Source organism: Tachysurus fulvidraco, chromosome 16, assembly GCF_022655615.1.
Source record: "Tachysurus fulvidraco isolate hzauxx_2018 chromosome 16, HZAU_PFXX_2.0, whole genome shotgun sequence".
Classification (NCBI taxonomy): domain Eukaryota; kingdom Metazoa; phylum Chordata; class Actinopteri; order Siluriformes; family Bagridae; genus Tachysurus; species Tachysurus fulvidraco.
The window spans coordinates 7,503,540-7,519,987 of record NC_062533.1 but is presented as its reverse complement, the minus strand read 5'-3'; the positions used below and the strand labels follow the sequence as shown (position 1 = coordinate 7,519,987).

Sequence of the window (16,448 nt, the reverse complement as noted above, 5' to 3'; positions counted from 1 at the left end):
GTTTTTCGCCTACATGACCTACCCAACAAAAAGTGGAACAGCTCCCACATACTTTGACACACAGGGGTGAGCCTGGTCTCATTGGAAAGAAGAGATTCTCTCGTTTCAGAAACTAGTTTCAGATTGATTCTAGGCCTTACTGGCACAGAGTTACAGGGGTTTGAATGCAGGTTATCATTTCCGCCTGAGTTGTTTACCTGATAAACTGATTAATCTTATTTTTCTGGAACATGTTAGGGACCAAATAACAACAGAGAGTCATAGCCACATGTCTTTTTTTCAAAATTTCAAGTCAAAAGACCCAAAAATGGCTTCAATAAAAATATTTTTCTACGCCATGGTCGTCTGGTGCAGCGTTTTTGTGTACTTGTTTACTCTATAACTTTGAAATAAAAGGCTGCAGGCTCAGTCTGACAAGCCATAAACAAGCCTAGACTCTCTCTCTATCACTCTGGTGTGAAAACAGGCCTGTAACTTGACACCCTGAGCTGTGAGAGGGACAAAAGGTCAGGGATTACGCAAGAATTCTTCTGCGCATCCAGTTCACGCAGACACAGGCAAAGAATGTAAGGCATGTCATATACCGTTGGAATCGTCTGCTTATTGGCTAAACAGCTGTATAGGTCCCGGCCCATTTCATTGCTATTGGAAGGAGTAATTGTCAGTCAAATGCGGGTTACCAAAAATGAGGTCATGCCACCATTGGCTTCCCAGCCGTCTATCTCTGCCATACAAGCACCGATTGGCTCAAATGAGGGCTTATTTGATTCGTTAGGACCTGGGCTATAACTGGGCTATAAATATGACGTAGGCTTTGAATTTTTGAATATCCCAATTAGGAGTTAGAGCGGCAAAACGAGATGATGGCGCACTTCTGTTTCCAGTTTTCAGAACACTAACGGAATATTTGCGGCGCGAACAGAGCGTTTTGGATTAAAAGGCTTACAGATTTCAATTCCTTGGACCTGTGTGGATTTTTGTGGATTATTTGTGTTGGAATATATTACCCCAGGGAAGAAAGAGACGCGTCTAAAGGTAAGGGAAAAACCGGTCTAGCGCCACCTAGGTCAGTTTTGTCCAAATTTTTTTTCTAATTGTATGAAGGCTGTGAATCATATTGTGCTTTGTGTGGGGGCTTAAAAAATTATTGAGAGTATAAACTTTACTAGGTAAATAGGTTTTTTCGTGTTTTTGGAGGATTTGATGCTTTAAAGTTGAATTGAAGCTTGTTTCTGGGTCATCCCCTAGTGGTCACTTCTACTTCCGTGCCGTGCACGGCACAGCGACCCGTACTTAGAAATATTCCTTTGAGATTCATGTCCCTGTTGTCGTGATTGCATCAAACAATTCCTGAAGGTTTTTCAGAAGAACTTTGTGTGAAAATCCCAGATGATCAAATGATCCTGTCTGTCAGAAACAATCATACCACTGTTAAATTTACCAACATCACATTTATCCCCAATTCTGATGGGACTCGTACCTGAGCTGCCTGCAATTGTATTTTACATTATATTGCACTGATGCCACAGGACTGGCTAATTAGATAGCTGCATGAATGTGTAGGTGTACCAGTGTTCCTAATAAAATGCCATACAGTAAGAGTACATGACTACAATACTCTTCCAGTGGAATTTTTCAATGCTATTTTCAAAGTATCTCATGCTCTTGGTAGATTGTTTGGCAAGAATTCACGACAGATAATAAGAAAAATTACCGGATTGATATTTTGTTTTGATGTAAGTTCACAATTTGATTGATATTTGATGATTGATTGATATTACTATTGATATTTTCTTTACAGGATACTGTCAGGTTTGTGTTTTTTCATTTAATACATACAGTAATAATACATTTCACTAGGAAAAGGGCGCAACAATTATACTGAAATATGATAAATGTATACATGTACAGTATATAAAATCTACATAAAAAATGCTAATCTAAGGACATCAATGCCGTCCTTACTGAAGAACTTCTGGCTGATCTTCATGGAGTTAAAGACGACAGATTGATGGCTATGTTAGAAGGTCGGTAATAACTGTGATCCAAGCCTTTTTTTCAAAGTTCCACAGTGGGTGCTTAACCCCAGAGTTGCAACGAGTGCAAATGTGACGTATCACTTTGAGCTTGTAGCACAGTAGGTGAATACTGTCCCAAAGGTAGAGCCATTAAAGAATTGTGTTCCTTAAGGTTTTCCTGAACAGAAATGACGTATTATACATTATAATATAAATATGTATGTCTACAGTATGTCCTGGTTCAGATGTTACTGTATATCACATGCATGAAAACCTTGATTCCAAAATGTTCCATAATTTTCCATGTGAATTCAGGGATCCAGTATAATTAGTTGAATGTCACTGACTGATTCCGTTGAGATATTTACAATAACAGTAATAACTTGAAAGCGGTCTATCCATTTAATCCGTTACTACCTCGTATCCTTGTATCCTATCCATTTTTCCAAACCATGTTTGGAGTGGATACGGGAGCTAAGGCTGCATCTCATACTGGCCCTCGGTGGCAATGTAGTAGTCATTGAGTGTGTCTTGCAGGTACTCAAATGTGGGTCTGTCCTCTGATTTTTCTCTCCAACATGCCAACATTATGTCGTAGAGTTCTTCAGGACAGTCATCTGGACATGGCATTCTGTACATCTTGTCCAGGTTACGAATCACCTCTGGATTCGTCATTCCTATGGCAAAGCACAGGCAATTTTATATATAATAAATTTTTATAAGATTATTAAAAATCCTTTAAGACTACATGTTACCTGGATAAGGCACTCGTCCATAGGTTACTATCTCGGTCATGAGAATGCCAAAGGACCAGACATCTGATTTGATGCTGAATGTTCCAAAATTGATCGCTTCTGGAGCTGTCCACTTAATGGGAAACTTTGCCCCTAATTATTACAAAAAGACAAACATTTATCTGTATCTATTGCTGTGTGTGTGTGTGTGTGTGTGTGTGTGTGTGTGTGTGTGTGTGTGTGTGTGTGTGTGTGGCACCTTTTAATCACTTTATGTTATTAATTAATTATTAACAACTATACAATATAGATATTATCTTGCAGCACTATATTATTAGTAAGTTGTGATATATAATATATAATATCACAACTGTAATGACTACAATAATTTTGTTACTCACAGCATAAAAATGTCACACGTCTCAACTATTTCTGAAGTTTCCGGAGGAAACCTTTCTAATAATCTCACAGTTATTATCATGGCAAAAGAGTAGTTCTTATAAGTGCAGTTTATAGGTTATAAGAACATTTAAAACTGTCAGACAAATGTCTTTGTTTTAAAACATATTAAGTGTAAAAAAAATAGTACAGAAACAGTATAATCAGTCTACTTAGTTGTATGACTTTTGCATATTGTGTAAGAGAGGCAGGAAGAATCAAGCAGTCATACCTTCCTGTGCCGTGTACTCAGAATCTATAATCCGTGCCAGGCCAAAGTCAGCTATTTTACAGTGCAGGGTTTCTGAGACCAATATATTGGCAGCTCGAAGGTCTCTGTGAATGTAGTTTTTTCTTTCTATATAGGCCATACCCTCTGAAATCTAATATAAAAAATAGTGGATTCTTTTTCAGTGCATTGTGCAATCCAAAGGTGCCCATAGCTGTATATACAAACTGTAAATTTTTTTTTTGTGATACAATAAACATTTAAAACTTTAAAGAGTACATATGAAGATTATGAGTCTGAAGTTTCTATGCATAACAAACTATAAACACAGTGATTTGTTTAGAGAATTAAAAAAAGTTTCATCTTAAAATACATTAGCAGACCGTTTCAGGAAAAGGGGGGCAAGACGGAAAACGTGACATCATTTCTGGTCCGGAAGTTAATAATCTGTACATGCGCAGAGCCTGACCACAAACGGAGCACAGGCTTTTTCCATTACCTTTATAACCCAGTCTTGACAGACACTTGCTCTCAAAATAGCAAAAGCATCTGCATTATGAATGTAAACATTCTGGACTGCATTCATATGACACACTGTTTGTAGAGAATGCACACATACATGAACTGATTTGATTCAAGACTGGCATCATTACATCATGCATAAAATTTTGGTGTCCACTTTTGCCATTTTAAATAATACTATAACTTTTGGCTTACTTAGTCAAATAATATATAATATAAAACTCGTCTTCTTTTAAATTCTCACTGAGGGCTAAGATGAAATCCTAGAACTGCCCCTGATTCTGGTCATGATTAAATACATTTTGTTTTCTAATATACAACAACCTAAAAACATCAAGTCCTTTAACTAACAGTTCAAGGATAAATGAGCAGGTAATAAGACTGATAATAAAAAAAGTTGCACCTACCTGAGCTGCCATATCTATCAACTTGGGCAGTTTTAGTTTTCGGCCATCCTCAGTTTTCAGAAAGTCTAACAAGCTCCCTGGAATAAGTTTAATGAAAATAAATAACTGATAAGTCAAATTTTAAATAGATATCATCCCGACTACTCCTGCTCAGACATATCGTGCGGAAATAAAGACATCCTTACCATTTGCCATGTACTCTGTGACTATGAGGATGGGCTCCTTTGTGACTACAGCGTACAGTTTAACGAGTCGCTCATGCTGCAGCTTCTTCATGAGATTAGCCTCCTGCAGGAAGGCCTCTGGCTCCATGCTGCCCGTTTTTAGAGTCTTAATGGCCACCTTCTTGTTGTTTTTGTAGTAACCTGGAGTACATATACAATAGTTAATCAACACTCTTAGTGCATATTTTAAATGATATGAATAGTGGGAAATCTACCAGAGTACACTGAGGGGAAAGATATACTTTTGTGTATTTAAATTATAAATGTCTTGTTTAATTGTTTAATGTCTGTATGGATGTTGCACTGTTTGACCTGTGAGACACGACATCTCATTCCACTGCATGTCTCAACATGTAGCAAAAATGACAAATAAAGAAAATTGAACTTGAACAAGTGTGCCAAAGAGGGTTTAATAATTTGTGTTCGGTGAAGACTTTAAGTGTGAAATACGCCCATGTTGTGGCTGAATCTTGTGTATAAATGCCTTCCCAGAAGCTAATATCAGTAGTCATATACCAGTAACAGCATCAGCATCAGTAATCATCACAAATAACCACACATGTTCTAACTAGCAAAACATTATACACAGTGACTTTAATATTAGCTTGCATGTTAATAATAACATTCTTTAATATTAGCTTGCTATTTCTTTTTAAAGATGAGTAGCTTCACACATGAGCCTTGTCAGATTCTATTTCAAATAATATTACAACCGTATGAAAGTTGCTTGCTTTTATTTATTCTATTGATCAGTCACAGCTTTTGCGAAGTGAGCTGACTCTCAGGTACATTTCTTAAAGGCAAAAAAAAAAAAAAAAAGCTAATAACACTAAACAAACATTCATATTACAAGTGGAGTGAAAGTAGATTAATACAATTTTTGAGCTAAAATTCTGAGGTACTTACACAGTGATAAGCACTGATGCATAATAATAATAATAATAATAATATTTGTTTGTCTGTATGTTGTTGTTTTTTATTTGTATGTTTGCTGCATACTTACCCATCCAGACTTCTCCAAATTGGCCAGCACCCAACTTATTCACCATCTTTAATGTTTCCCTTGGGATCTCCCACTCATCCTGAGCCCAGGGACTCTGAGGATCAGAAGATCTACAGGGGCTTCCCAGTCTCTGACACAAACCATCTGCTGATCCTACAAACATATACAGGGCAAGTAAAAATATTCTGAGTAGTTACAAATTATTTACATATACTGATTATAAAATTGTGTGGTGTGTGAACAAAGTAAGTATAGTTTTTTTTTCTTTACTTCTTGTAACATAGTAAGTACATCACTTACTTTACATGTCTTAAAAGTTAATGTAAAGTTTATAAATAAGTTGATGGAAATAAATAGGAAAATAGACATATTAAGACATTAGATCTATTAGAAAACACACAAACATTTCTATAATGCTACAGTAGCATTTCTAGGCAAAGTCTGATTATCTGTGTGGTTTAAAAAACGATTAGAAGCATGACAGGAAGTGCACACAGTAGCTGAGATGAGGGTCGGATGCTTACAAGATAAGAATTCTTTTACTGCAGGGAATCGTTGTGAATGGAAAAGATATAAAAAAAATAACTGATTAATTACGAACATGATACACGTAAAGGAATCGGTGCGTCACATAATACTAGAAATGGAAATCTGAAAAAGTTTAGAGGTTACAATACAGCTATGAGAAACTGTGTGTGTGTGTGTGTGTGTGTGTGTGTTTTAATAATATGATTGATTTTCACTCACTGGAGTAGTACTGTATCAGTTCCTGCAGAGATGAGAAGGTCAGGGAGGGGGAGATGTAGTATCCCCCTTTATCAAGCGTCCGGATCTTATAGTGCTTGACCACATCGCCGTGCTCTGGTGCCAGATCTCTTACAGACAGGGAGAAAGCACCTGTGTTTTGGGAAAATGTTGTTTAAATAAAGTTCAGTCTGGGTTTTTTGGAAAGATTTATGGTAACTACATAATATGTCACGATATGTCATGGTATTTGTCATAATAAGACTGAGAGTAGCAGATTAGACATTTTTTTTTTGTCTTTCTTTATGAGATATTATTCTATTTACATTTAAACAAATGTTTTAGGTTTTTCTGACAAAAATCTGAATCTGGTGTATATATCTGGTGTATATATGTTCCATTTCAAAGAATAACATTTCTTCTAAGTATGCCTTCATACTTTCATTGCACCACTCCAAATATGTTTTTATTTTATTTTAATTGTGATTGTTTTCATTGTTTATTTGTTAATTAATAGATTTTCTTCTATGTCTTATTAAATTAAATATAAATATAATATAAGATATTAAAGATATTAAAATGCTAATATATGTCACAGATGCATGCATCAGTGGATGTAGTCGGATGATTATGATTCTCAATTTGTGAAAATAGAGGCATTTTAAACTCAGTTTAAATTGGCTAACTGGAAGAAATGATTAGCTTGCTGTTACAGCTTGGTATACACAGCTAGCGACTAGTTTTGTCCAACTATAAACACATTAGATGCACCAAATCACTACAGATATTATTAGATATCAATATGTTTAAATTCGCACAAGTGACCACAGATTTAGTTGCATGTACATATAACTAGCATCTCTATAAAAATATATACAGTAACAGCTCCTGGTTAGCTAATCCAATGCTAATCATTTTATCTTCTTTTACAAAATTACCCCCTGGAAATATGTTCTATTAGATAGCAATCTTTTGGCCACTGGAAAAAAAGGAAGGTTACTGAGAATTTTTTTATGTAGATAAAATTTAGAAAACTATTTTGCTTCTCCTTTAGTATGAAATTCTTTTTTGATATAGAAGTTGGCTGAGGTTCAGACGGCCATTACGGCAGTGGCAGCCATTACAGACTGAGTAACAAGCTTAAAGCTTTGCCGCTAAAATGTAGACTATTCAGAATGCTGCGTGCTTCACAACCATATATTTCCCCCCCCTCTGTCTGATGATTTGTAGTCATATTTACAGGGTCATAGGGACATGTAATTATCACAACTAAATTGAAAAGTCTGTGAATTATCGCTTGGTGACAGCACAATACATGAAAATGGCTAACACTGACAGAAAAACAGTGCTCTCCTCCTGACCTGGAGTTGTCTCGCTCTCTCTGACAAGAAATGATCCGACCCTGTTCCCCGGAGCTAGCAGAAGACGCTCTGTCTCTCGACGACTCAAATTTTTAAAAAACCAACTACAACACAGAATAAAAGATGCAATGAACGTAAATTATTAAACAAGTATCAAGAATATTTGCATAAAAATGTTCAAATGAAAGGAGTTACATACTTTTCAACTTCCAGAGTCTGGGCTCGGGCAACATAGGTGCATGGGATGTATCCTTCATTTCCACTATCCAAAGATTTAGCCAACCACCAGTCCCCATTCCTTTCACACAATCAAAAACACAGTGCGTTTGAATTGAATTTCCTTGCATTTTTAAGAGTCAAACTATTGGATGATATTTTAATCACATAAAATAAGCACATCAAAGGATTATTTGCCACTTTTCCTCAATAATCACCTACTTTTACCATTTGTGACCTTTTGACTGAGGACATCTGACTTATTTTCTGCTATCTTCAACATTAGGACACTTACTGTTAACACCTTTGTCAGTCTCGACTCTAGACACCTTTTATATTTCCTCACTATACAAGTCCAAGACATACATTCTGCGTATATTTAAGCCTCCATATTGCCAGGCTTGCCTTAAATCACAATGTTGGATCTTCTTGATATTGCCTTGTGTAATTTAATATAGATTTTTGTGTACTGTATGTATTACAAATAAAAACGTCCACTCACTCATGTATGATCTTGAGTTTCTCTCCTTTCGTAAATGGAAGGTCGCTCTCGTTGGTTGGGTTGAAATCATGTTGGGCAATGACTATATCTTCATCTTCATAGAAAACCAATTGATAAGTACATTGAGATCAAATCATTTATAGAACTGCTCTGAAAACTCAACAGACATCCATTCTGAGTAACACATAAATACATATCGATGCACTAGCGCTCAAAGGCATTATACACTATAAACTCAGTAAGCTGCTGTTTTCATATTCACACTAACAAAAAACTGGTATAATTGTTCTAACTTATTAAAATAACTGTTTAAAATTACCGTTGTTTGCCCCCCTCTGTGCATGTGCTCTTTTCTGAAAGTAAATTTAGAAAGGAAAAAAAAACAATAAACAAAATATAATCGCCAACAGCAACAGTTAATAAATTATGGATTTTACATTTCACTCTATCGATACGTACATGTGAGTTATTGGTGGCTGAATTGTGATTTACGTGCTGTCTGTCTTTATGTTTATTCTCACCACTGCAAATGCAACCCATCCTTAAAACACACAAAGCACAAAAACATTATAAATTTTGTACATTTCTCAGCATTTTGCTGCATTTTGAATATAGATATCCTTATTACTGGTTCTATGCTAGAATATGTTTAACTGTACTAGTATAACTGAGTATAGTAATATTCAGAAGTGTTTTCAGCATTTTTTTAAATGAAACATAACATTTAACTTTTTTTAACATTACTTTTTACATTTAGCAATTTACACATACTGTACCTGCTAGTGAACAGCTACTCTTTACCACAGTGTCCGTCTCCACTAACGTCAGAAATGTCAGCACTCAGCTTTCTAGTCCAAATGATCAAGCGTGCCTTCATACTGAGGGCTAATCATGGAAACCTGCTCTGTGTAGATCAATAACTCCTTACAATGAAACATAAAGCACAAAAAGGACACGGTATGCAACAATTAAGACAAAATAAGATAAATAGTAGTTATATTTATGAATATACTTTCCAACAGTGAATGGATTTTTTTTTTTTTTTTTTATGTTTCATTTTTTTAAGAAGTAATTACAGAAACACAGACTGTAAAATATGGGGCTGTTGGGAATAATATATAATAGTCATTAACTGAAAATGAATCTAAACAAGAAATTACAAAAGAATCTACTTGACACTTCACAATGTAAGACCAAGTAAGTCTGTAAATATAATAGAGTATAACCTGGGGCTGTGCTGCTAAAGGATTGACATAAAAGCACATTTCAAAAGGCCTGGCATTAATCAATTCATTTTAAATGTTAATAGACCTAACTTTGTTCACTTTTAATTGCCAAATGCTAATAATCAAACATATATATATATATATATATATATATATATATATATATATATATATATATATATATATATATATATATATATATATATATATATATATATATATATATATATATATCCTGGTTAAAAATGAGCAGTCTCTTATTTACTTACATTTTCTTTGGAGTCAACTTCTTGTTAGACAGGATCGAGTTTGAAGTGCTCAAAAACCTTCATCAGAATATCTCTGCTGCAGCATCTGTATGTCACTGACACACACACACACACACACACACACACACACACACACACACACATATGTAAGCCCTGGGAGACCACATTAGCAGAAATAGATAAATGCACCAGTGTTGTCTTTATTTAGTCTGCTAATCTCCTCCTTTTCCTTTTCAGTAATGCTTAATTCACAAACTTTGCTTTTTGTAGTTATCATACAGAATGCAAATATGGAAAGAAAGAAAATATGGAAGAAGTAATTGCTATTGTACTGGTTGACAAATAATTAAAACAGGACAGTAAAAAAATTATATATTTGACATTTTCATTAATATTTTATTCTCTGTATATGAAGTCTACAAGCAGCAAAGTTGATATGTTTTAGAGCATATTTATTTTAAATGGTGCAGTAAACACACCAGGCAGACCGACTCCAGTATTCATCAATTGTTTTCTTAAGGTTCCTTAAGGGTTCTTTGGATGGTTAAATTCCCAAATGGAGTTCTATTTGAATCTTTTTAGTAGAAAGAAACCAACAATTCCTTAAAGAAAATACTTCATGATAACATCAGGAACAACATATAAACTTGAACCTAGTAATATCTCTTCTCAATTACAGGATGTTGTTTACCAAGCCACGCAAATGTATTTCCTGCTTTCGGTCACTGTGGTCTTTGTAGTTGACAGTAAATAATCTGATGTAAACTGTTCATGGTTTCACCACACGCATCTTTCTATATCATTTTTAGTTAAAGTTTTAGGATGTATACTGATGTGATGACGTGAAGAGCCCAAAGAAGTGGCCTACTGTAGCAACCAAGGGCTCACACTATCACTGTTAATACACCAAAACTGTGGATTGCTTCATTTAGACTTTGAATGTCTTGCTGTTCAGTTTGTATCCTTTTGTAGAAATTGGGGTTTGTGTTTTTTTTAATTCCCACTAGAGGGTAGCAAAGCTCACAAATCCCATTACAGCTTACTCTTAACAGATCAGAGAAATGTCTAAGATTATATATATATTTTTTCCCTCTAACATTAAGTATTCTTTGGATTTTTCTTCCTAATCATGCAGTTTAAAAAAAATACTAATGAACATTATTGCCATGTATTTCTTTCTGAACAAATACAAAAATTATAAAACAAGTACATATATACTACCAAAATATACAATTCAGTATACAGGTCAAATATGTAACCACACCTGACCTCATGTTATGCTGGATTACTAAATCTTATTCCAGATTTATTTCCCGTTTTGCTCTTCTAATAAGCCCCGCTCCTCTGGAAAGATTTTCCACTTAGATGTTGGTGTGTGTCTGTCGCAATTTGTGATCATTCAGCAACGAGAGCATTGGTGAGATAAGATCATGTTGGTTGTAGAGCTTTGGGGTGCATCCAGTGTTCCAGTTCATCCCAATGGTGCTTAATGGGATCAAAAGTGTGTTTCCAATATTGTGGAAAAAATACTAGCATTATGTTTCTGTGAAATTTCCATCACCTCGACAAATGGAACACAATTTTGTAAGGTTTCATGCTTTGTTTCTTAATTTTCTTTAGTGTGTATTGCATTGTAATTGTGCATCTTCCCTTGGTTGTGTTACAAACAGAATGGCACATCTTGCAATAAGTGAAGATTATATATCAACACATTATACACTTTAATAGGAAAACCTGCCTCCTTCTCATTTATGCAGTTTTTCAATCAGCCAATCATATATCAGCAGTGCAACACATAAAGTCATGTAGATACAGGTCAAGAGCTTCAGTTAATTTTCACATCCAAATCAGAATGGAGAAAAAGTTTGATCTCTACAGTATGACTTTAACCGAGGCATGGTTGTTGGTGCTAGATAGACTGTTGTGAGTATTTCAGAAACAGTTCATGTCTTGGAATTTTAACACATAAATCTCTACAGTTTACACAGAAAGATAAAGAAAGACACTGAGCATCCTGTAAGCAGATATTCTGCAGGCTAAAATACACCCTGTTGATGAAAAGAATCAGAGAAGATTGACTTTTCTGAGATTACAGGCAAGCCAAAATAACCCAAGTAATTATTCTTTACAAACACGTGATGCATCTCACAGCACACAATACATCAAACCTTGAGGTGGATGAGCTACAACAGCAAAAGACCACAACAGGGTCCACTCCTGTCCGCCGAGAACAGATAGCTGAGGCCATTTTGAGAACAGACTGAATCGATCATCATCCTGAAAAGAAACTGGACAGCTGAAGATTAGAAAGAAATCACCTGGTCTATTCCAATCTTCAGCTGTCCAGTTTCTTTTAGTCTGTGCCCATGATAGCCTCAAGTTCCTCTTCCTGGCTGTCAAAACAGGAAACTTGTATCATTATGAAGCTTTCAGATCAGAAAGTGACTGAAGTTGTGAATGAACTGAAAATCTATATGTTTAATGAATGAGTGAAATCCCATGTCCTTATTCACAGTTGTTTCATGTTGCGGCTTCCATAGAGGCCATCAGAAAGAAATGACTCTGTATTATATAGTCTGATTCCAGGTTCTGATATTCTTACACACAGTACATTGTACCTCTATGACTCAAAAAATTCCCAAAGCCCATAAATTTTTTGCTACTGTCAGGTAACCTGTATTAATTAGAAATCCAAACTTACATACATTTGGTTTTGTATATAAATACAACCAGGATATATGTACATTTGTAATTTGACAATTGTGTTTAGAGATACATACCTATAGTCATTCTGATAAAAACAAGTGAAATAATTCCACAGGGATTTGGAAGAATGTCTATAGAGTTTTGAAAACATGAACTTGGCTGTGGTGACTAATGTATGTTAAAAATAAAATAAAATAAAAAAATAGAGAAAGAAAAAATTAGAAAAAAGAAAGCAAGAAATTAAAGAAGAAAAATTGTCCATGATGGACTGCTACACATAATAATCTCGGAACGGTGTTCTAGTACAAAACAAAAAAGTATAATACGTTCTTCTCGATGTGCATCTGTATTGTAAATTCTTACTCAGTTTGTTATAAGCTAAAATCATTAATCTTCCTGTGTTTCATGTGCACACATCTAAAGGATTCCATACGAAACAGAGGGAAGGAAATTACACATTAAACAATGTCCCGATGCATGAAAGAATGAATTGATTCGTCCTAAACAAACGTCTTTCCAAACAAATGTATTTTCCTTCAGATCAGGAAGACATCTATCAGATTAATATGATATTATGAAACAATCAAACTTGCTTCCTATGCATACTGTTTTTTTCTTATGGGAATTATTTGTGACTCCATGCTCACAGAAGAGAAGCATGAATTTCTGGCCAGGCTACTGTGGGTTTGTGGGAGACCACCTGTGTTTGTGATGGTGATAAAAAAGAGGGGCCTCTGTGACAGCATCTGTTGCAGGTGTGTGATGTGAGCTTTGTTGAGGGTGTCCTGGATATAGATTCTTTTTTTCCACTCTGATTTTCCCAGGGTCTGCGGATACTGTGTCCCTAAACCTCAGGTCCCCAGACGCTGCATCCTGTTCCCCAGTATAACCTGAATAGCACTGGAAAATAGAGGAGAAATAAATAGAAAAGAGGAGAAAGAAAAAGACTCTGCACATATTGTCAAGCATGTGCTAACACAGCAAATATTTCTCCTTCTGTTGCTCCTTTTCATTATGTGTGTGTGTTTGTGTGCTACATATACAGAATGATACTGTAATGTCTGCAGGTCACAAGCAAACTAAGCAAACTGATTGATATCAACTTTATTAATGAGCCCATTGGTATTTGTGAATGGACAGGAGGCATAACCTTTCAAAGAACAATAAGGAACAGCCTGGTAAAAGTGAAGTAGCGCTTTCTCATCCGCATCACCTTCACATACTCACGCACCTAGTGCAAACTGTGCCAATCTTCCTCCATCTGAGGACAAAGGCAGAGAAACCCCATTCATAACTGTGCTGGGTGCTTCCTAAATGGAAGGGGGGGAGAAGCTACATAGTGTGAGACCATTTTCACTCTTCCTCTCACCGTGTGGGAAAACTCCTCAGACCGTCTCACACATCAAACCGGACAGGCTCTCACTCAATCGTTCTCCCTTTATTATATGAGATATGAGACGGTGGACAAATCAACTCAGCAATAAACTGGACAATGCGCTCGAGGGGCACTTGTTTAGCTGTTACTCCGAGGACAACCTCACACATCGCTCTTCCTCTGTGGAACCACTCTTTGTTTACAGCTGATGGCTTCAGGAGACATGACCTTGGCAATGGGCCCATATTATAAACACACACACACACACACACACACACACACACACAAACCAAAGGTCAGGCTATACCAGCTTTGACACTCTAATACAGTTTGAATATACACTGAATATTAATACCTATCACAATACAATACAGAGTATATAATAGGTTTTATAACTCAATAATAAATCTCTCAATAAAGCATCAAGTAAGGCATGAAGGCCAAGAATGCCAGAGAATTCAGAACACTACATAACTCTCCTGCATGTGTGATATCCACCTGTGCAATGTGTTAATCTTAAAGCAGGAAATTCTGACACAGATGCTCATGTGTCAACTTTCCTCATCAGCAAGCTGGCAGGCATGTTTGTGTGAAACATCTGGAGGCCTGGGAGTGTAGTGATGCAGGGTGCACATCTGTGCAGCTGGGCACTGGCACTGCACTTGAAGGTAAACAGGGAAAAAGGGGGAAAGCCCCCTGTGCTATCCACCGGAATAGAGCTCTACGTCTCCCAGCACTGAGGGTGGAAATAGCTCCTCGTCAGCAAGCAGGTGTTTCCTCTGCATTTTGTCTTATTTGTCTACATTTCCAGACAGGCCTGGGCAAACTTAGATACCAAGTTTTAATCGTAAATGCTTAAACCTTAGCAGCAGTCAGTTTACACAGATTTGAGACTTTTCACACTGGTAAAGTGCCTGAAAATATAGAATTATATTCCAATATATTGCAAATGTGACTTCAGTCTCTTCTGAAAGTCTTATGAGAAAGTTTGCTGGGAGATGAACAGGCAGATAACCGGGAAAGGAAGTGTTTTTCAAGATTAGTTGTGAATATACGGTGAGTGTTTCTATGTTGGAACATTTCCTTGTTGTCAGCACACACTTTGCACCTGTAATTAACCCAGGGCAGAACTTTTTTCCCCATGCTGCAGGTGGCTCATATCATATATTGACTGTTTCATATTCATATCTAGACTGTTCCAGTTAATAAGGCTTCTGCACTCACTCCTAAAAGTCATTTCAAGCATTTTTCAGCTATTTTTTCAGCCTTGTGGTGGCCTTCATTTCACATTCTTTCTTTTTGCTGAAATGCATTTCTCCTCCATATGTATGTCAACCAAAAGTGGAGAGGGAAAAAAATTATTCTGACAGGAATCGATATCTGATTACAAACTGAATTGATTAAACTTATGTCCTTTTCCCTACAACAAGAATCTATCCAACATTTCTTTGTTTTTTTTTCTTTCCTTTTTCCCTTATTACAGTTCGCCAGAATCTAGTCAAATTAAAAATTACTATACTTTTATTATTATACTGTTCCCGAACAATCATTATAAGTGTATACATGTTTTTTGATATATTGATTATATATAGCACACATATAAATAATATAAATCAATAATGCTACAAATACACTAATCAGAATGACTTGACTATTCCTTAGGACAGCAAGTAAAAAACCAAGATTGAATATGAATATATTACCAAAAAAGAAGTAAATACTTATTTTTTTTTTGGGGGGGGGGGGGGGGTACTAGTGGTACCTAGTGGTACTCCGGTTTCCTCCGCCGGTCCAAAGACATGCACGGTAGGTTGATTGGCATCTCTGGAAAATTGTCCGTAGTGTGTGAGTGAATGAGAGTGTGTGTGTGTGTGTGATGGGTTGCCTCTCCTTCCAGGGTGTATCCTGCCTTGATGCCCGATGACGCCTGAGATAAGCACAGGCTCCCCGTGACCCGAGGTAGTCCGGATAAGCGGTAGAAAATGAGTGAGAGAAATAAATACTACTAATACTTTTTGTTTACAAGGTTATTATCTATTCACCAATATGTGCCTACGTATAACTATCCAAGAAAGGTTTTTAGGTAGATGGAGAATCTTACAGCTCCAACTATTTAATGGTCAAGTGATGTGATATCTTTGCCATCAATACTAGACTGCCCTGTGAAGGCATTCTCAGATATGTGGAGGGGACTGAGCTGTAATATGTGAGATGCTCTAGCCCCTTCTCCAAATGTGTGGTACTCGGTCGATGGGAGTGACACCAATTATTTATGTCACATCCCCGCCAGAAGCACTGGATGGAAACTCGCAAAGAGAGGACTATCCATCAAGCACCATGCAGCAGGGCTGTACACCTCTGAGACAGGGAATGAAGTCTCTTAGGACAGTTTTAAATACACAGCCACACACTTACCTTGTCTCAGAGGCAGAGATGAATTAAAACTCCCCAAATATACATACTGAGCTTTTTAT

General features: G+C 36.2%; 1 protein-coding gene across 1 annotated transcript; it reads right to left on the bottom strand.

Annotated features, from left to right (window-relative positions):
* Positions 1-1,808: 1,808 nt before the first annotated feature.
* On the bottom strand, positions 1,809-10,045 carry blk (BLK proto-oncogene, Src family tyrosine kinase). The gene is made up of 14 exons (XM_027149957.2): positions 9,894-10,045; positions 9,175-9,321; positions 8,858-8,939; positions 8,718-8,751; positions 8,399-8,492; positions 7,880-7,978; positions 7,681-7,784; positions 6,323-6,472; positions 5,576-5,728; positions 4,534-4,713; positions 4,349-4,425; positions 3,423-3,573; positions 2,774-2,905; positions 1,809-2,695 (listed from the first exon to the last, which is right to left on the bottom strand). Exons 3-14 carry the CDS (start codon positions 8,936-8,938, stop codon positions 2,493-2,495), a joined length of 1,458 nt encoding a protein of 485 aa, XP_027005758.1. The 5' UTR covers position 8,939; positions 9,175-9,321; positions 9,894-10,045; the 3' UTR covers positions 1,809-2,492.
* Positions 10,046-16,448: the final 6,403 nt, after the last annotated feature.